The 21,449-nt window shown below is 32.4% G+C and overlaps 3 protein-coding genes across 4 annotated transcripts; 2 read left to right on the top strand and 1 right to left on the bottom strand.

Annotated features, from left to right (window-relative positions):
• Positions 1 to 342: 342 nt before the first annotated feature.
• Positions 343 to 7,114, bottom strand: LOC114174214 (AT-rich interactive domain-containing protein 6-like). The gene is made up of 13 exons (XM_028059005.2): positions 6,869 to 7,114; positions 5,636 to 6,491; positions 5,492 to 5,531; positions 4,117 to 4,169; positions 3,543 to 3,588; positions 2,908 to 3,000; positions 2,570 to 2,677; positions 2,412 to 2,463; positions 2,241 to 2,322; positions 1,978 to 2,044; positions 1,840 to 1,890; positions 1,176 to 1,268; positions 343 to 785 (listed from the first exon to the last, which is right to left on the bottom strand). The coding sequence occupies exons 2-13, from the start codon at positions 6,451 to 6,453 to the stop codon at positions 684 to 686; spliced, it is 1,605 nt and encodes a 534-aa protein (XP_027914806.1). The 5' UTR covers positions 6,454 to 6,491; positions 6,869 to 7,114; the 3' UTR covers positions 343 to 683.
• A 4,892-nt stretch (positions 7,115 to 12,006) lies between these two features.
• On the top strand, positions 12,007 to 15,236 carry LOC114173060 (protein PIN-LIKES 3-like). Of its 2 annotated transcripts, XM_028057267.2 has the most exons (11): positions 12,007 to 12,175; positions 12,399 to 12,575; positions 12,674 to 12,753; positions 12,838 to 12,962; positions 13,407 to 13,528; positions 13,616 to 13,846; positions 14,056 to 14,148; positions 14,232 to 14,332; positions 14,481 to 14,533; positions 14,635 to 14,820; positions 14,921 to 15,236. In XM_028057267.2, exons 2-11 carry the CDS (start codon positions 12,441 to 12,443, stop codon positions 15,043 to 15,045), a joined length of 1,251 nt encoding a protein of 416 aa, XP_027913068.1. In that variant the 5' UTR covers positions 12,007 to 12,175; positions 12,399 to 12,440; the 3' UTR covers positions 15,046 to 15,236. The 2 variants fall into 2 exon arrangements, with proteins under 2 accessions (XP_027913068.1, XP_027913069.1); XM_028057268.2 differs by lacking the exon at positions 12,007 to 12,175 and having other exon boundaries at positions 12,182 to 12,575.
• An 803-nt stretch (positions 15,237 to 16,039) lies between these two features.
• Positions 16,040 to 20,697, top strand: LOC114170029 (protein FAR1-RELATED SEQUENCE 5-like). Its single transcript, XM_028055499.2, has 2 exons — positions 16,040 to 18,837; positions 20,240 to 20,697. Exons 1-2 carry the CDS (start codon positions 16,639 to 16,641, stop codon positions 20,405 to 20,407), a joined length of 2,367 nt encoding a protein of 788 aa, XP_027911300.1. The 5' UTR covers positions 16,040 to 16,638; the 3' UTR covers positions 20,408 to 20,697.
• Positions 20,698 to 21,449: the final 752 nt, after the last annotated feature.

The following is a 21,449-nucleotide window of genomic DNA, read 5'->3' as shown; positions in this document are numbered from 1 at the left end:
AATTTCCGTATAAAAAAATTAAAGTTCTTCAATATCTCGTTGCGTTGCTAATATCATTATCTCTTCAATTATATTAAATATTTAAAATTGACTAAAGTTTGATTTTAAAATTTCAATACAAACGTGTCTGTGTTAGAGATAAAGAGAGCATTAAATTAAATTACCCATCTAAAATCCATGATTTAAAAAATATATAAAAAATTAATTTGATTTATACAAATAAAGTACTAATATAAAAAAAAAAAAACTTCATATTGCAAAATTTCTAAAATTTCTCATTCAAACATAACATAATGTAAAACCTACTAAATAATTACTGCAGAGAGGAGTATATACAGCAGATTAAATGCAATAGGAGCGACACATAAAAGGTCAAAAGTTTAATGTAATCTCACTATGAAAGTTACAACAACCCTCCTCCCTAGCAAATACAAATACAGAATTCTACCTAGCTCGTATTAACACGGTTAACAGTTAACTGAACTTCTTTGAAATAAATGCTACTCTAAGCCAGATATTGGCATGAGTTTTACAGACAGTAATAATTCTTCTACATGGTTTTGGGGTCAACTATCCTACATATATATATATATATATATATATATATATATATATATATATATATATATATATATATATATATATCATGGTCAAAGAGAAAGTCATCAAACCAGAAGGAACTACTATTCGGACAGTTCAAATGGTACACGAACAAACAACTGCCCATGCAGCGTCACCACCGCCGATGTCTGATGAGGATCAATTCTTGAGGGCAAGCTAACCACCTGAATTTATAAAATTTCTTGTGTTAAGAGTGAGAGGGAAGAGTAACATCACATAATATTCCTGAACAATCGAGTAGAAACCCCAAAAAGAGGGGGTTTAGATGAGGATTGTATTAATGAGCCTATAACCGTAGAATTAATTACTAATACCTAAGAATTTTAGAAAATAAACTTGCAAGTGTAGTGAAGCAAAGTAATAGTTTGATACAGACACAAAAGGTTGTTTCACTTTATATTCTTCAGTGTTTTGGTATGATGACTATAGTAGCAGGAAGAACAGACCACTGATGTTAGAACATGTAAACAAGACGGATTGAAAGTTGAAACAAAAGCAGTATTATTTTTAAAGCAAGACACTTTTTTTCATTGTTGAAGAGAAGTTAAATATACCTTTCTGAAAGGTGTCACGCCCCAAGGATTGTTGGGATGCTCAGGCTCACCACTTATGACAAGGCGTCCTGCTGGGTCTGACTGTACACGAACCTGGTTTTGAAAAAGCATCCACAGTTCCATTTCAGATTTTCGGTATTGTTTTTCAGTATTGTAACTAAAGCATTTAATGTTGAAGCGTTATTGCATCAAAAGTAACAAAGTTCAACAGAGGAAAAACTTTGCCTACAAAAGGAAAATGTAGAATACAAATTTTGAATTTATAAGTCAATTCTGATGGTCATCTGCCCGAGAATCAAAATCTCTAAATGAAAGTTGAATGTAACTATTATTTTCTTTCTTTAGAAGAGAAGTGGCTTTTATGAAATAGCTATTTCTTGAGATCACAACTTAAACCAATAATCTTTTAAGTGTCCTATGTAGCTCACAAACAATAGGCTGGATATGAAACAATTTGAAGTAAAGAACCGCAAATTTTCCAAGGCTCAAGGTTCAAGGGGAATATTCCAGAATATCCAACAGGTAGGCTTGTCCTAATATATGTTGAAATTTGCAATCGCTATAATGAATTTGGTATGCCTACCATACTGCAACTTCCTCTCAAGTAAAGGGGAGAAATAGAAAAAGTAATATGCTTAATTTTCACCATAACCAGAATGCATACCTCTTCCCGCAGAAGGCCAGGAACTAAAGCATATACCTCAAAACAATCTTTCTGCACGGAAGAGTGTTTATTTAAATCAGTAATTAGTAACTAGATACATGGCTTTTATGCTATCTCATCAAAGGATACAGAACTTACAGTTTTTTGTACATTGACTTTTACCCAGTCAGCAGGAGGTCCTATGTCAATCACAGTTGTGTCCAATCTAGCAGCCACGCAAATCAACAAAGGTGAGCAAGTCAGCAGATAAACCAAAGTCCTAAAGTAAACACTTCCTAATTTCAAGTAAAGAAAGTGGCTGGCAAAACGTTTCACTAATTAATTAAACAAATATATAAACAATTAATAAATACACAGAAAACACAAGAAAAGAGATTGAAAATGAAGTAACCGGTCTTAACTGTGGTTTAGAAGGTTTACTGCGTGCAGCTTTGACTGCATTATCCATGTAAGGTGAAGATGGCTTTTTACGTTTGTGCAAATCTGAGACAATAAGGAGATAATCCAATTCTGAGAATTGTTTAAAACCTGCTATACTGTTAAAAATGGAAGCAATAGGACGAAAGACATACTGATGCTTTTAAGCTGCTTTTCACGCTTTTGCACAGACATGGAATTCCTATCCTAAGAAAAAGAAAAGTATTAAACAATTATATGGAGGTCAAAACAGAGTAACAGACAATAATAAAGAATTCAGCGAACAAAAACAATAATTCAAAATCCTCCAGACCTTAATAATAGGGTCACTAACTTCACCATTCCCTAGGAGACGCTGTGAGTGCCAACCCTGCATAGCCCGTGCTGCAGCATCTCTCCGGGCTCTACCTGATGCTGAAGCCTGAATTTGCCCATCATTTAAAAAACAGTTTCAATAAACTGACGGTCACAGGAAAATTGACAGAGTGACAGTACAAAATAAGCAAAATTCAAATGCAGAAAATCAATGAAATTATGCAGATGTCAAATGTGGTTTTCCAATAATTCCTGTTCTCATATCCGCGACTTTTATGAGAATGGGCCTTATATTTGTTCATGAAACAGAAAGCAATGGTATAAATTACACATTACCTGATTTTCAATATTTACTGGCTCTGGGAGAGAAGAAATTGGCACATTTAGCTCACCACCTTTTATTTTATGTCTTTCATAATCAAGAAGTGCCTGGGGTAGGATATCACAAACAGCATGAATGAAGGTTAAATAGCATGGATGACAGCTGCATACTTCTAAAGGCACAATATCTGATCAATTTTCACACATTAGCAAATAGGAAAAATAATGAAATAAGCCTTTATTTCTTTTTAACATCTAAAACAAGCATGGCTAGATATTTATAGGTAACTGTGAGAAAGCAAACAAATATGAAATGTATCCCATGTCACTGCTAACTACTAAATGAAGAGAAAATTTGGGCACAAGAAAACTATGTAAAAGGTGTGGGATCTTCTCTGATAGGGTCATAGCATGAATGTCACCATCGTAACAAGCAGGAAAAGAATGATAACAATGTAAACAAATTGTAAAAGCTATTCAGGTATGCTTATTATCTACATCAATGTCAATATTCAAGCACATATAAAAAGCCTACTTATAAGCCTTAAAGGAACATCAACCAAGCACATATATAAATCATGTGCAATTAGTGAAAGCAATTAATAAAAAAAGAGAAACTGAATTATGACTAGTATATGTAGAGTAGTCACCTTCTCATAAAATCCCCGGAAAGTCCATGAGACAGTGGTGCATGTCCTGCATAGTTGGAGAACATTGCACTGAGTTAATATATTATACATTATATTATCTATAATTATCCATTCAGACAGCTCAAATTTTTCTGAAAAACTCCCCAACGCCCAGCCACCCAGTGAAAAAAGGAAAAGAAAATTGAAAATGAAGTCCAGTTGAGTAGGATATGGGGAAAAGCCAAAACAGTGACGAAATGTTTGAAGCCCACAAGTTAACCATGTCTTAAATATTGAAATCAAACAGCTGGTTCAAAGCTAAGCTAATATGCTTCTTAATCAACCATTCACAGTCCAATACATGCATCCAGCATTCTTTGTTTCCCATCAATACTTAACTTTAGAAACACTTCAAATTCTCGCAACTCCCTTACCAATAGATACTACCATTCCAGAGAGGCTATGCTTGGCAAAACAAACAGAAGAGATATAAAAACTACGCAGAAGACAAATACAAAATATGCATATATAACAAGATTTTGATTTCAGAGCAATAAACAAGATAAAGACACTGTAAGTGAAGAAAAATCCATACTTCGGAGGTTTGAAAGACTCTCCCACTTGCCGCCATAACTTACATGAAGTCACCTATTTATAAATATGAGCCAGTTAGGTGCATGACTTGGAAACATCAAAACAAGAGATAAATAAACAATCTAATTGCTTAGAGAGTAACCAATGTTAATTTGGCCCAAAAGACAACCCCTTAACATTTTGCTCATCCAATTGTAAAAGTACAGGACATCTATTCAACAACTGAAAAAAATTAAACAATTTTTTTAGTAAAATAGTAGACAGATTTACAACGTGTCACGTGCATCATGACAAACTATTCATTCATAAATTAATTAAACGAAAACAGATTACAGGATTATTAGGTGAGTATTTGGCAAGCTGGTATCTTCACGCCACTAAGAAACTGCATCACCTAGGATTTCTATGTCATGAATGCTATCATCGATACAATTAGGATACCAGGAATCTTATATCTCAAAATGTATGATGTTCTAAGTATATTTTGAATTATGTTCTGTTGACAGGATTAGTGACAAAAACAGGTTAAAGATGATAGTACCCCTCGGTATCATGTTGAGAAAAGGCAAACCGAGAGGAAATATAAAGAATTCATGGGTTATACACAGAACTATTCTTATTTATTTATAATGAAGAAAAGATCCAATAATAAGAAACAAAATCAATGTCTAAAAATGAAAAGTATTTGGTAAGATATTTCCCTGTGAAATCATATCAGATCTCCCTATTTAATGTATTTAAATCATATCTCTAACATGTTTGGTTTCATACTATACCCTAGCAATATAAAATACCTACAGTGTGATAACAGAGTATAACACGTACTGGTGTGAAGAATAGTTAACATGTAAAGCCTGTACATATTACTCTTCCTTAATTAGATGGTTTTGTTGCCATATTCTGTTAGGAATTAATTAATTAGACTCAAGGTATTGGTTGTCAGATTGATTATATAGTTGACTTCCGTAGAAAAGGGATGAGTATTCTGTAAATACACTTTCTAGTAGATGGAATGAACAACTCAGCCAGTTTTTCAATTGCAATAAATATATGTCACATTACTTATAAAAACTCAAGATTCTCATCACTCACTAGTCTCTTCTACCGTATATATGTGTGTGAATGCATTTGTTCACTTCATTTTACTAGGACAAATAACATTGGTCTTCCAACGGCTGGTGCCTTGCAAGTGACAAAAAAAATAAATAAATCATGTTACATGCTAGCTAGGTAGCTCATATGAAGACTGTTAACAAGCTAAACCAGCAACCTCCATGTGAAATTACAATGAACTTCTACTGTATCTAATCGTTCATCCAAGATGTGCTGCATAGTTTTGCGTAAGAGATTCAACAGGGAATAAGAAAAACGAATACCTTATCATAGCCACCCAATCTTGTTACAGCTCTCCACAACCTAATATTCAGCCATAAGTGAGCTTTATGCCAAAGTGATCATACTATGGACTAGTGTATTTATTTAAAAACAAGTAAAAGTTTAAATGAACATGAACCACTCACTTGAGGCAGTTTAGTCCTTCTCCATAAAACTTGGGATGTTTGAATTCCATGCTCCTCTCCCTAAAAAAGTTTTCAAGCTCCTTCATGAATGCTGACTGCTCCTCCTCTGTTCCTGACTCATTACCATCGTAGGAATGGTCAGCATCCAAGAAACAGAAGTGCTTTGAGTTTGAATTCCCATTATCAGCAGGATCGGTAGCTTGCTTTTCATCAGCCTTATTCTCAACTTCTAATACATTCACAAACTCAGTGTTTGTATCAGCAGGAGCAGGTTGTGATATAGGAGGCTCATTATGACTTGCAGGCATTGGATCACCATTGTCACAATTTTTACTGTCAACCACTCCACAGCCTTCAGGCTTCACTTCCACAGCCATTCCAACATTATCAATACTATTCTGACGAATATCATCACAATTCTCAACCTTCTTATCACTTGTGGGAAATTCTTCAGCTTCACCCTTCGCTTTAGACGCTTCTTCACATTCAATCGTATCCAAAACCTGAATATGAGACTCTACTGGGACAGAGTGAAAAGTATTTTTAACATCTTCTTGTGGAATTCCTTCTGAAACAACCTCAGGTTCCACATTTTTATGCTCAGCAGATGGCTCTTCCTTCTTAATTTCAGCAGGATTTGACCCACTTTCAACATGATTTGACCCATTTTCAACAAGGTTTGACGCTTCCTCTACTGGAGCAGGAGTAGAGGCCGCTTCAGGCTGAACTCGATCCTTTGTATCAACCAACACCTTGTTCTCTTCCACGACCGAGGACTCGCCCTGGGCAGCCTCTTCGTGTTCTTTTGCATCACTCATTTGACAATTTTAATCGTGCATGAGAACACAGCAACCTCCTACACCAACCCATTACAGTAATTTAAAAAAAAATAAAAAATCACAAGCTCACACTCAAAACACAGGCACCCAAAATACACAGAAGGGGATTTTTAAAAAAGGAGAGAGGGAGAGAGAGAGAGAAAAAAAAAAGGTTTAAAACTCCATGAACCAAACCCTACTGAGCGCAGACATTCACGGTTGAATTACCGCCATTAAAAGATGAAACAGGTGCCACAGAACTATGCGCTTATGAAATTCACAAAACGGGAAAATGTGATTACGAAATTCTTTGCAGGCATTCGACAACAGAATAAATCAATTCGAAGACAAAAAAAAAAAAAAAAAAAAAAAAAAAACAGAAAAAAGACTGGAAAACATCGCAATGTAGCATTACCTGTACAAATTGCAATTCAAGGGCAAGGAAGCAGTGTGAGCAGGAAAAAAAAAAATAACTAAAATGGAACACGGAGGTTTGAGGAATTTGAAAAACCCTAATTGTTTGTCCTCTTCTCTGCGGTTTGCAGGAATTTTCATCCCAACACCAATCGCTGGTTGAAGCGGCAGATTTTGATGCGTGTTTGGGTACACGCGCCACGCGCCGAGCAACTACAGGGTTGACCATACGACGTCGTTGCTGCCAGGACTCCGAGACGATCTGAGAATTTGGGCCTAGAACTTCGTTCGTATCGTATTGCGGCCGAAGATGGCCTTTTTCGCCTGCACCCTCCATGTCACTTTCTGCATCTCAATTAAAGTTATAATCTCCAAACTACCCCTTTTAAAATTATAATTAAAATCTCTACACTTTCTTATTTTTTATACTTTTTAGATTTTATGTTTGAAAAAATATTTTTAAATCCAGAAATGTCGAAAGTTCACAAATATTCGGATTGAATATTCTAAAAGATATTATAATATGCAAAAAGGACACTTTGGAACAGTTATTCTAGAATATAAAAATATCTTTAATATATTTAATCCAAAAAATATTAAAAAAAAACTTTAAATATTTTTATTATAATATGAAGGAAGGATAATTTAAGGATTACAACTTTTATTGAGGTGCAAAGGAGAAAACACCCCTGAAGATCGTGAGTTTCTTCCCTGCCGTAAAGATTTAGTTCTGCACCTCCCAAAAAGTGTTAAATCATCAAAAAAAAAAATTTTACCGAAAAAGTTTTTTTTTAAGAAAAAATATATTTGGATTATAGAAAATTCTGAAAAACTTAAGAACAAATTATTTTTTACACTTCTTTATAAATGAGGGACAATATAGTCATGATGGAGGTAGAAAAAGCAATTGGGCCCAGCAAGAAGAAATTTATAAGAGGGGCCCGATCTACAAGATACGGCCCAATAAAAATTTGTAGTGTTGGAATATGATTTTTGGTAAAAATGTTCATACCATTATTAAAAAAATAATAATGATATTTTAATTTATTTTTTTATTGATTTTTAACCTATTACTTCAGTTACAATTAAATTATTTTTTATAATTTCTTCTAATGATGTGATGCAATAACTTAATAATAATTAAAATGATAGATTAAAATTGGATAAAAATAATGAATTAAAATACCATGCTTGAGAAAAAGTAAAGGAGGAACACACCGACCTAAGGTATTATTATTCATCCACCAATCCAGTTCACCGATTCAATCTTATGCAAACCACTTTATCATAACTGAAAATTCGATGAAATAGTGAAAAGAAAAAACTCTTGATTTTTCAAGTTGATCACTTTTCTCTGTATTTTGAACAATTAATACGTCATTTTCTTCCTTAAGGAACAATTAATACGTCATTTTCTTTTTAAATTATTTAATTCCATTTTGGTGCTTGTATATCGAAATATTGGATAAAATTTATGAGAATGTAAACAAGTTGGAGAACTTTATTCCATAAATGTCTTCTTCCAACATTCTTGGTGATTGTGATAAATTTCTTAAAAAATATTTTGCTTCCAAAAAGCTTTGATACAAATAGGCCCACACTTTATACCCACTTTCTATCATTGATATAGATGAATCCAAGAAAACTTCGCAATCTATAAATTGGTTTTCGTCAAAATAAAAATGTGAAAAATAATTGAATACATTTAAAAAAAAAAAAATCAAAGTTGAAATGAATTCACACGATATTCAATAACACCATTTTAATTTTTAACACAATTAACACGATGATTACGCATGAATCTGAATTGTTCTATTTTTGGTCCAAAAAATTTTTGGAAAAGTCAAAGTGATCATGCATTTGGATGAAAACATATAAATCGTTCTGTCTCAATAGCTAAAATTTTCTGTGACAGTTTCGATCACGTGTGTTGATTGTGTATGTTCTACATAGATCCACCATTATGTGGTGGATAAAGTGAAAATCGAAAAAAAAAAACTAAAAATAGATGGATATGATAACAGCTGTAAAATATGGATTTAGCGAGTATAATTGACATAACGAGAATACTTTTAAATGATTATTGTAAATTATATAATTTTATTTTATTCTGTTTTGGTTTAATTGTCAGAAAAAAAAAAAGAAAAAAGTGTAAATAGGTTATTCATATACAAAAAGAAGATGACAAATTATATTTACACGATAACGATTAATTCAGTGATAATATTTATTGTAATTTACTTTCATTCATTTCTTTTATGAGTTTTTGGTCTGCCGTTGATAATTTATTTATTTTTATTGATCAATGTCCTAATGGCATAATTAATATATATCGAATTCTATAAGTGTAATATTAAATTAAGTCTGACTTAATCACATTAATATAATTTTATTTTATTTAAAAGATAGAAATACTCATAATTATTATACATATATGTTTCATATTTTATTTTACATTCATCAATAAAAGTTAAAGATAATTAAATAATAAAATAATTATATTTTAATGTTGTTAAAAATTAAATATAATTAAATATAAATCAGTTTAAATTAATCGTACAACCATAAAAAAATATTTTTAAATATCTACAAAATTTATAAGAAAAGAAACAAAAATAAAATATTTTAGAAGAAACCTTACAAATTTCAAAGTTATTTTTCTGTATTAGTAAGTTATTGTTTAAATCTTTAAAAATGTGTTTTTGTCTTTATAAAATTTATTATATGCATTTATACTATATTAATTAATATATTTAATTATTTCAATTTTTAATATAAAAATAAAAGAACCAATGCAAATTAATTATCCTTAACCAGTGTCCTAAGAGTATTGATTAGTATTCTCTTTTCTTTTGGGTATTCATGTTTCGTACAATTTAAGTTTCGAGTTACTTAAATATCTAAGTTCACCATTTGTAGTCACTATCTCACTTTCCTTCACACCATTTCACATTCATCTCAAAACACAAAAGTCTAATTATTAAAAATAAATGATGAGTTCCTAATTAATATTTACATAAAAAGAGAATTAAGTGAATAATTGGATATCTTTATAGAATTTACCCATAACAAAACATATGGTAAAACTACTTTGTTAATTGTAAAATCTTAATTAAAACACTTTAATTTAGATCGAAAAACATTTATTTGCTAGTACTATTTATACAAATTTCTCATGGAGTTGATATAGTTCACCCAAAATCGATTCGAAAAGGGTTGGACCAAAATTCTCAAAAAACACAAAAAGAAATTACAAACATTTCAACCAATATTCATATATTTTATTAAGATTAAAAAAAACTCCAAATTTTACACGAATGAAAATGAAGAGAAAAATTTATAAATTTAAAATAAAACTAATTATGAGCACTAAAAATATAGTTAAATTTATAAACTAATTTTTTTCTTATAATTCATTAAATAAATAAACTTTGATGAAAATGTTCTTCAAACATCCGAAAACAAAAGTTAATGAGAAACTAAAACGCAACCTAACTCAATCCTATAGTATAAAACAGTAATCATAAATTATTTTAGACACAAAACTGTTATTAAATTGACTATGATAACTTGTTTGTCTCATGATCTGTGTTGCACTGATTTTTCTATACAAGAATATTTTTCTCAATTGATCTCATTCACTGAAATGAAATAAATATAATGTACAGACAAAAAACAATTAGATAACAGATAATATAAGACATATATTTAGAAAACTAATTATAAACTAAATATATGTTTATCTAAAATATAATAACAAAATATATTTATATGTATCGTAACATTTTAACATTTTATAACTGTATGTAATCTAAAAAACTTTTTTTAAGTAATAAAAAAAATGAAAATTTTCCAAGAATCGAGAAACTAAAGAGATACACAGATACGGTTTTCATGAATGTGCGGACAAGAATTGAGGTTGCTTGATAATGAAGGACGAATACAAAAATTATGAATTTCTATGCGTCACAATCGGCCAATTTATGAAAAACAAATAAAATGCAAGTATATATTCGGAAAATTATTTTTTGATAATTTCTTTTTATATTTAACAATGGTAACTTGACAATATTTTATTGGATGAAATAGAAGTTTAATATAACTTGAGAATAAAAAAAAAGTTTGATGTGATTAAAAAAATTTTTTTGTCAAAGTTTATAAAAAAGAAGTGTAATTTTTTTTTTATCAGTACTAGCAAATAATTGTCTCTAACATCTTCCCCACCCACATTATGGATTTGACAATATGTGGTGCTTTTGTTTTTTCGGCTTAAGAATAAATTATATTAATCAATTCCCAAGTTTATAAAAATCATATAAACACTTTTAGTTTTTAATGATCCAATATCGAAATATTTTTCATTAGCAATTTACTTTAAATAAAAAGTATTCTTTTCATCTTGTATTTAGTGATAAAAAATATCATAAAACCAAATTAGTTAGCTTTTTGATTATTTGGAAGAAAAAATAAATTTGAGTATATTTATTTAGATTTCAGTCTTACATGAGCATATAATTTATTCTCTCTCATTTACTAAGACGACAAATGAGCATTTGTCTTAGACACTTCTGGCACATCATGTGAGGCATGCCTCTTGTCCAAGTTGATCCTTGTTCCAAAGTTTCTAGGATAAAAGTAATACAACATCAAATTCGTGTTTTTCATGGGTTTTAGAAAATTTCTACGGTTGAAAACAAGGTTGACCACTGTGAAATTGTCTGTGAAATTATCTATGAAATTCTCCTGACTTGTATATCATCGGCCTCTAACACATAAAATAGATCGGACACATTTTTTTAATCGAGAAATATGAAATATTGGATGAAAATTAGTCAACTGAATAGGTAAAACAATCTTATCGGTCACAGGTCCAATCCTTCTCAAAATCTAATAACGGATCAAGAAACTTAGAAAAAAAGCTTACTTGAGCACTAGGCTATATTAGTATTTCAAGAAGTTTTTAATACACTTTAAAATTTTAATATCAACATATAACAAAAAAGACAGTGGATAGAAATCCAGCAAAAATTCAAATTTCTGATTTTCACGGTATGCATAAAGTAATAAAATAGATTATTATATTCTCTATGAAGTTTGTCTCTTTTTTTTTTTTACATGATTGGTCCCGGTTCCAATCATGTGGAGTACGTGTTCATGTTGTCGTCTTGGGCATTAGTGGAGGTCATAGTTTTTTGTCCACTTCAGCGTTTTTCTCCTTTTTTCTTTCCTTATTAATTCCGATAGAAGGAAGTAGCATCTTGTTCATATATACTGGATTATGCTCATTGGCCTCTATCTGCTGATTCGTGTTAGTAGAGTTTTGTTATTTTTACCTTTTTCTTTGGTTTATCTGTTATGTATTCATATAATTATATTTCTTTTGTCTGTGATACGTACTCATATTCAGTGCAATCTACAGTTTTCATTTTCTTTACATCTGTTGGGACCTTCTTATAGTACAATCTTGGATCTAAAGTTTGTGTTCTTCCAACATCTGTGTGGTTTATTATTTCATTGTTGTTTGCGTGTAGGATTTGTAATCAGCACATATTTTTGTTGGAAGAATCGTGAAAATGGGACTTGTGGAGCTTCTGTGGGTGGCATCTATGCCGGTGATCAAAGTGCTGCTAATCACTGCTGTTGGCTTAGTTCTTGCACTGGAAAACATAAATTTATTGGGAAAAGATGCAAGGATACAAGTGAATAATGTAACTCCATGAATTCTTAATGAACTTTTCTTTCTTCTTTTTTCTTAACTCCATTATTATACATGTTGCTCACAACAGTGTTTCATCCATGACGACAGCTTGTACATTACGTGCTTTATCCTTCTCTGGTGGGTGGCAATTTGGCTGACACCATTACTTTTGAGAATGCTGTTTTACTGTGAGTATTTGATTTCATCCAGGTTTTGCTTTATTTGTGATCCTCTTTCGAAATATCCAATGACATGTTTTATTTGTTATTTAGGTGGTTCATGCCCGTCAATATCCTCATCACGTTTATAATAGGCTCGGCCTTAGGGTGGATCCTTGTAAAATTAACAAGGGCTCCCAAACACTTGGAAGGACTAATAATTGGTGTCTGTTCTGCAGGTACAGTTTTCTCCCAAACATGTAAATCTGTGTGATGCTTTCACACAGATTGATTGTGACATAAAAGAAAGAAAATTGAGTGTGAATTAGGTGTTTGGACAGTTTAAAGTGTTTATAATATAACTTAGCATTCGAATCATAATTTCCTTATATATGTGTTGCTTCATTGAACTATTATCATAAATGGTGCTTACATGTTCATCTACTAATGTTGCAAACAAAGCAACTTATTGCTATAATTGGGAGTCCAAATATTTCTCTGTTTCAAAAAGAAATGAAACTGCATACATGAAAGTTCCACAAAAACTTCTTCCTTTTTGTGGTCGTGTTGTTATTTTCCATTGAAATGTTTCATATTTTAGCTAAAGCTAAAGCTGTAGCATATGTTCTTGCGGATACATCATGTTGTTGAGCTTATTTTCAGACTTACATGAACATGAACAGGAAATGTAGGATTCTTGCCTATAATCATTGTCCCAGCTATATGTAAAGACAAAGGTAGTCCTTTCGGAGACTCCAATGTCTGCTATCAATATGGAATGGCTTATACTTCACTTTCTATGGCGGTTTGTAACTTCATCAGATTCTTTCATGTTAAATCTTAATTTGTTTCCCTCTTGATTTCTGAAGTGGTGTTCACTGTGAAACTGTAGGTTGGAGCTGTTTACATATGGATTTATGTGTACAACATAATGAGAATTTCAGCAAGTATAGTTCCCAAAGAAGAATATAGAACTAGCTCCTTCACACAGGAGGCTTCAGGGGAGATACTAGATTTCGTCTCTGAGGAAGAAGACCTCAAAAATCCTGAAAAGGATTACGTGGGTGATGTTGATGCATACACCCTATTGCTTCCTTCAAATGAATCTGAGAAGAAAGTGAAGGTTGCTACCAATAACCCCTATAAGTATCACCTTGCATCTTTCAGATAATTATCCAAAATTTATCTCTTTCTGAAGTACTCATGATTCTAATTCATAATGATGTCTAACATGATCTTATTTGAAATTATTGAGATACTGAAATCGTTGAGTTTCTATCTTATGCAAGACTAGAAACACAATTCAAAAAAGTTTTGGATGTTTGATTGCAGGCATCAATCTCAGCTAAAATCAAAGACCTGTCAGGAAAGATTTTTGGCAACTCCAATTTCAAAGCCGTATTTTCACCGACAACTCTTGGATCGGTAGGATGCAATGTTTTTGCCTTGGACATCATTGAACTGAACTTACGTTAGTGTAATACTGCAGATTGTTTTTGGCAATGCAGATTGTTGGGCTTATTGTTGGCGTGGTTCCTCTGATACGTAAACTCATGATTGGCACCGATGCTCCACTTCATGTGATTGAAGACTCTGTTACCATGTTGGGGTATGTTATGTCAGCATCCAAAAACTTCTCTTAAGATTTTCAGATGAAAAATCTCAAGAAACCAATTCAGAAAACTCTAACACTCGACCAGTTTCTTACTTTTCATTGGTGACTCACTTCGAACCTTACACTATGTTGTTCCATGCAGTGAAGCCGCAATCCCAGTTATAACTCTTATAATGGGAGCAAACCTTCTTAAAGGCAATAGTTTCTTACATAGCCATACCCTTTTGTTTCTACTCCTCTCTGGCAATGGCAGCTTCTGAATAATTTCTTAATTTCTTGGATGAATATTGGAACAGGCTTGAAGGGAGCAAATACTTCATTCTGTACAATTCTTGGAATAGTAGTAGTTCGATATATCATCCTTCCAATTTTGGGTATTCTAGTTATTAAAGGAGCAACTCAATTGGGTTTGGTGCAACCAGATCCCTTGTATCAGTTTGTTCTTCTCCTTGAATATGCACTTCCTCCAGCAATGGCTATAGGTATAATAATATCATCAAACATCTACTTCATAATTGTCTCTGATGGATCATGCAAAACACACACAACATGTCTTTTTAATAATGTTCTCACTTTGTTCAGGAACCATTGCCCAGTTGTTTGGAGCAGGTGAAGGTGAATGTTCTGTTATCATGCTATGGACATATGGTTTGGCGTCAGTTGCAGTCACTTTTTGGTCAACCTACTACATGTGGCTTGTGGCTTAATTTTATTCATTGCTTTTATTATTATTATTATTATTATTTTATTGACATTATTTTTGCCTTATGAGTTCTCTCTTTTCAGCCATGGTTAGTGGAAGTACCTATGCTGAATGTAGTTTTATACAAGCTTCCTCAAAATGATGAAATCTGTAATATATTGCAAAATTGACCAAATATACGTGGCTTGATAGACAGTAGTATGAATGATTGACCCTTTGTATAAATTACAACTTTTTTACAAGAACATAACTTCACCATGATGATTAGAGGAGTTGAATTAAAGAAATTGTATAAATTTGTCTCCTCATAGCTCTCGTCAAATTAAATATACTGACATTACAAATTATGAGTCGCCATAATAGTTATTATTATATTCAAGTTAAATATATTTTTAAAATTAATCTATATTGAAACTTTGAACGAATTTAGTCATTATTTTTTGAATTACGTGGATTTAGTCTTTTTAATCAAATTTTGTTAAGTTTATTTGACATTTCAAACGCGTTTCATAATAGTATTTGACTTAACATTAAAGTAAGAATGTGTCAAACCGTATAAACAACTCAATTATGATCCTGAACTATGTACGAAACATCAAATAAACCTAACAAAATTTGATTAAAATGACTAAATTCACGTATTTCGAAAGATGAAAGACTAAATTGATCCAAAGTTTGAAATAGATTAATTCCAAAATTCACCGAAAGTTAAGAGACCAAAAACATATTTAACCCTTATATTTATTATATAGTCATTGTTATTTTTATTTATTTATTTATATATATATATATATATTAATTTGTATCGATAAATAATGAAATATTTTTTTTTTAATTTTATAAATGTATAGAAAGTTTATTAGTTTTTATAATAATAAATTCGGTTATAAATAAGTTTTCATAAATGACCACTACTTTTTAATTACATTTGATATTTATTTTCCCGATAAGAAAATCGAAGTCTGGTACTTAGATGCAAAATTTGACGTGCTTTGAGAAAGCATAACCAAGTAATTTTGCCTTTACACAAAACATTATTTTTCTTCTTCTTCTTCAAATTTCTCTCTCCACTTTTTGAATTGTAACGCTGAACACAGTAATTGCTGTTTCTCATTGTCGTCTCTCACTAACCTCACCCAAAACCCAACTTTGCTTCCACCCATTACTTGTAAACAATCCAGCACCATCGATTTTGCTTCTTTTTTCACTTTCATTCAACTCCAACATTTACTCCAAGATCCGCATTTCTCCCTTTTCCTTTTCCAAATTTTACTTCTAAATCGTTATTCCCCCTGAATAATTCGTTTCCGCCATCTTCATGTCGATTCATTCTCCCACTCTTCTTTCCTCTGTTCTGATCATGCATGCATCTCCATTGTGATGGTTTCATAGAGGTCAAACTGTGTCCTCCATGCACATAAACGATGGTGGTGGTGACGATGAAGGATTGGTATGTTTTCTTAATGGCTTGAGATGTGTTTAATCATTTGAACCCTTTAGCCCCTTTTCAATTATGCACCTCTACTCTCTAATTTTCAACAAAGATAGTGTCTTGTTGAGAGGATAATGCTATTTTGATTCCTGGGTTTTCTGTAAAATGGAGTTTGAGCCTTTGAGTCTAAGCAACGAGGTCATTGAATTTGATATGATTGGTTTGGGGTACGATGCTACCATTGACATGGAGCACCCTGTTGAGGATGGTGAGGACCTTGTTAATATTGATTATAGTCCAGCTGCTGCTAATTCTGTTCTTGCTGCTGGTGTGGGGCCTCACATTTTTGGAGGGGACACTAACCTTGAACCTTGTCAAGGAATGGACTTTGAATCGGAAGAGGCTGCAAAGGCGTTCTACAATTCCTACGCTCGCCGTGTTGGCTTTAGCACGCGGGTGAGCATGTCTCGGCGCTCCAGGCGTGACGGTTCTATAATTCAGAGGTCCTTTGTGTGTGCCAAGGAAGGTTTTCGTGTGGAGAAGGAGAAGCATTTGGTCGATGGCAGAGTCAAGCGGCCACGTGCCGAAACCCGCGTTGGTTGCAAAGCCATGTTGGTTGTGAAAATTCAAGATTCTGGCAGATGGGTTGTTTCTTCATTTGTCAGAGAACATAATCATGACTTGGTTCCACCTGATAAGGTGCATTGCCTTCGTTCTCATCGTCATGTTGCGGGTCCGGCTAAGTCATTGATTGATACTTTGCAGAGTGCTGGAATAGGCCCAAGTGGAATAATGTCTGCTCTGATAAAAGAATACGGTGGAATTAGCAATATTGGTTTCACTGAGCGTGACTGTAGAAATTATATGAGAAGTAGTAGGCAAAGGACCCTTGGAGGTGACACTCAGATCCTTTTGGATTACTTGAAGAGCAAACAAGCAGAGAATCCTTCATTTTTCTATGATGTACAAGGTGACGATGATCACTGCATGAGTAATATCCTCTGGGTTGATCCCAAGGCAAGGACTAATTATACTTACTTCGGAGACACTGTCACCTTTGATACAACATATAGGTCTAACCGCTATAGATTACCTTTTGCACCTTTCACTGGCATAAATCATCATGGACAGCCTGTATTGTTTGGTTGTGCTCTCCTGATAAATGAATCCGAGGCATCTTTTGTCTGGCTTTTCAAAACCTGGCTTGAAGCAATGTCAGGTAGACCTCCAGTTTCAATTACTACTGATCATGATAGGGTGATCTGTGCAGCCATCAACCATGTATTTCCCGGTACCCGGCACCGATTTTGTAAGTGGCACATTTTTAAGGAGTGCCAAGAGAAGTTGTCTCATGTGCTTTCTGAACATCATAATTTTGAAGCTGACCTGCATAAATGCATTAACCTGACCGAGTCCATTGAGGAGTTTGAGTCTTGTTGGACCTGTCTAACTGATAGGTATGATCTCCAGAAACATGAATGGCTCCAATCAATATACAATGATAGGCGGCAGTGGGTACCGGTGTACTTGAGGGATACATTTTTTGCAGAAATGTCAATAACACAGCGAAGTGATAACATTAACTCTTATTTTGATGGATATATCAATGCATCAACAACACTTCAGCTTTTTGTGAAGCAGTATGAGAAGGCTCTGGAGAGCCGTTTTGAAAAAGAAGTCAAAGCTGACTATGACACTATTAACACCACTCCAATTCTGAAGACTCCATCACCTATGGAGAAACAGGCAGCAGGAGTTTACACAAGGAGGTTGTTTATCAAATTTCAAGAAGAGTTGGTTGAGACATTAACATTCTTGGCAAACAAAGTAGACGAAGAAGAAATGATTACCGTGTATAGAGTAGCCAAATATGGGGAAATGCACCGAGCCTACTTTGTCAACTTTAATTCGTTTGAGATGAAAGCTACTTGTAGCTGCCAGATGTTTGAGTTTTGTGGTCTAGTTTGTAGACATATATTAACTGTTTTTAGGGTGACAAACCTTCTTACTTTACCATCTCATTATATTTTAAAAAGATGGACCAGGATTGCTAAAAGTGGTGTCATATTGGATGAACGTACTTCTAATTTGTCAAATGGTGCTCACGAATCTCTAACCATCCGATTCAACAATCTTCGTCACCAGGCTCTTAAATATGTTGACGAGGGAGTAACCTCTTCAGAAGTTTATGACGTAGCAATAAGTGCTCTTCGGGAGGCTGCGAATAAAGTGGAATCTGCAACAAAAAATGATGGAAGACAGGTTATTGTAAACGGAACTTGTGAAGAATACCTTCATCAAAGCAATGGAGTAACAATAAGACGCAGTGATCCTCCCTTTGGCTCGCAACAATCTTCATATAAGGTATGTTGTTTTTGGTAATTTATGATATAGCATATTTTTCTCGTTTAAGACATTTTATGTTATGAGCTAAGATTAGATATTTTTGAAGTTTCCATTCTACTAATCATAATGACGTTGTTCCAAAATTTCTATGGATAACATCATTCGTTGTGATTTCTTCTGAAAAAGATTAACAGTTCAATAGTTAACTGTATTTTCATTGAGGGTCCTGTTCCGGAATTTCATTATTTGAACATCTGCTGTCTGGAGCCTCTTTCTGCTAGTTATAGTTGCTAAAGCTTTTCAGCCAATTTAATGTTCAATTGCATCCAGAATAACTGTTAATCTGGACCTTTTTCATATATAATCTTGTAATTGTAGTGCAAAAAATATCATACACACCGTATTAAACTGACATGCTAAAGTTAGCTGAAACCTAGTTGATGTAGAACAAAGATTTCTGATACCATTAGATTTGTGCATAGTAAAATCAACTATGAAGAGAGAAAAAAGAGAGTAGGGAAGGAAAAAAAATTATGAAGAGTAGAGAGATATGGTTATCTGATGAGAATTATGATATCCTCATTCAAACTCAGTTGTGCCAATGAAAATTACTCTCTTGTAATTAAGGGTAATCCTTTGTTAATTCTGATTCTATCAGGACAAGACACCTTGAATCCAAATCAAACAAATAATGTCAATTTTATGATTAACTTTTAAGTGTAAAATCAAAATCAAACTTTCTGATTTATTTTTCTTTCAAGAGAGAATTGTGAAAATTACAAGGAGCATTACGTGTAAAAGTATTTAAATATTCCTGATTTCCCGTCATATCTGCTAATGGTGCAGTATTTGAAGGTGATGAGCAATGGTATTTGTAATGTATAATTTTAAAATTATTAAGATGGTATCATGGATGGTCCATGATCCATAATTAATATTCTTTAAAATAATAAAAAGGAGTGGGGGATTAGAGTTTGGTGAATGAAGTTGGAAGCTTGGAACACAGATGCAGATGGTTGGGGGTGGCAATGGAATAGTTTATAGTTCTTGAAGACCATAACTGTTTGTTATGATTTCAGAGTGTTCAGTGAATATGCTGTAGCAGGTTAAAGTAAAGTTGCCAAGGGTTTGTCATATCTGGTTTAAGGAAAAATAAAGAGACAATTAAAGAGTTTGGTTTCTGAGAGGGTTAAACTGGAAGAGTTGGAAAAAATACTTTGACAGTCTATATTAGTGTTATAGTTCTGAAAGATTAAAATTTGTCAACAAAATCTTGGTCCCTTATCACAGATAATCTTATTAATTTGCTGTATGATATTTTCAGAGAGATTACACATGTATTTAGATCTTCTAAAACAAACACTTTTTGTTGTACCTAGGTCCTCTAATGTTTATAATGAACAATGTAATTTTGTTGTAGGATGAGCAGGATAGAACAATTGAGAAGTTGACACGGCAACTAGACCGAGCTCGAAGGAAATGTGAAGTTTACAGATCCAACTTGCTGTCAATTTTAAAAGACATTGAAGAGCAGAAGCTACAATTATCAGTTAAAGTCCAAAATATTAAGTTGGGAATGAAAGAGTGATTTGTTGATAATGGAGTTGATTCATGTATTTCTTTCATGTAAGTGTAGATTCACCCTCTTTCTTGTAAAGCATTTAGTTGGGTAGTGGAGTTGGAGAAAGCTTGGTAGAGCAAATTTCTAACCAGTTTTCTAATGACGATATCTAACCACTTTTACTGAGGGTTGGGTTCTTTGGTTTTCAAAACTGTGAAAGATCACATCTATCATAAGAGATCCAAGAGTAATTCATACCAAGTAACCAATTCATTAGAGTCTAAATCAGAATGAAACCTGAAATTTACATAGACTAATTTTATGCTTACGTTTTCTACCATACATTTTAATCTATCTTCTTTATATTTATTTACTTTAGAATGTTGGTTCAGCATTCATTCATTTACCTTAACCTTTTTGTTCTCTACCAATGTAGAGTATGGAATTACTCTTTTATTCTCCCATTTAGTGCTATTAATTCCCTTCAGTTCTCAGACAAATTTTTGGAAGAAATTCAGTCCTTTTTATACTGTATTTTATAATTATATACAAATTTAAGTTTTTCTTTTTCTTTTTTATCACGAATAGATATTATAAGTATCGTGTTTTGTATTGATGAATAGTGGGAAACAAATTTTAAAATCATTAATAAAAACTTTAATTTTGTACGTTGGTAATATTTTAACAAAATTAATATATTGTATTAAGAAATAAAGTTGAATTACCTTTATCAAAATTTGGGACAAAGTTAAAATATAGGTAAATCTATCTCAATCAGAATCATAAGTACCTTAGTTTAAGAAAATTTATATCCAGATTAATTAAAAATTTGGGAAGTATTACTAGTAAAATAGTAAAAAAGAACTATAATAAAATTGAAAAGAAACGGTGAAACACTAAAAATAGGGACAAAATTAAAACTAAAAAAAATGACAGAAAATTGGCGTATTCTTTTAAAAGTTAACTAATCTATAGAAGTATTTATTAAATCGTGTTAAGTATTTTCTATATTTTAAATTGATACTTCATTAAGGATGTGAATGTCAATTTTCTATATTTTATATACACG

The sequence above is a fragment of the Vigna unguiculata genome, chromosome 2 (assembly GCF_037176805.1).
Source record: "Vigna unguiculata cultivar grain cowpea cultivar isolate G323 ecotype 2 chromosome 2, ASM3717680v1, whole genome shotgun sequence".
NCBI lineage: Eukaryota > Viridiplantae > Streptophyta > Magnoliopsida > Fabales > Fabaceae > Vigna > Vigna unguiculata.
This window is presented reverse-complemented; position numbering and strand designations above follow the sequence as displayed.

Excerpts from the sequence above, each read along its gene's own strand:
- LOC114170029 (XM_028055499.2), top strand. The coding sequence starts at position 16,639 with ATGGAGTTTGAGCCTTTGAGTCTAAGCAACGAGGTCATTGAATTTGAT. Across the intron at positions 18,838-20,239 it reads CGCAACAATCTTCATATAAG|GATGAGCAGGATAGAACAAT; the intron begins GTATGTTGTTTT and ends ATTTTGTTGTAG.
- LOC114173060 (XM_028057267.2), top strand. The coding sequence starts at position 12,441 with ATGGGACTTGTGGAGCTTCTGTGGGTGGCATCTATGCCGGTGATCAAA. Across the intron at positions 12,576-12,673 it reads CAAGGATACAAGTGAATAAT|CTTGTACATTACGTGCTTTA; the intron begins GTAACTCCATGA and ends CCATGACGACAG. Across the intron at positions 12,754-12,837 it reads TTTGAGAATGCTGTTTTACT|GTGGTTCATGCCCGTCAATA; the intron begins GTGAGTATTTGA and ends TTTGTTATTTAG.
- LOC114174214 (XM_028059005.2), bottom strand. The coding sequence starts at position 6,453 with ATGAGTGATGCAAAAGAACACGAAGAGGCTGCCCAGGGCGAGTCCTCG. Across the intron at positions 5,532-5,635 it reads GAAGGACTAAACTGCCTCAA|GTTGTGGAGAGCTGTAACAA; the intron begins GTGAGTGGTTCA and ends GCTGAATATTAG. Across the intron at positions 2,464-2,569 it reads TTAGTGACCCTATTATTAAG|GATAGGAATTCCATGTCTGT; the intron begins GTCTGGAGGATT and ends TCTTTTTCTTAG.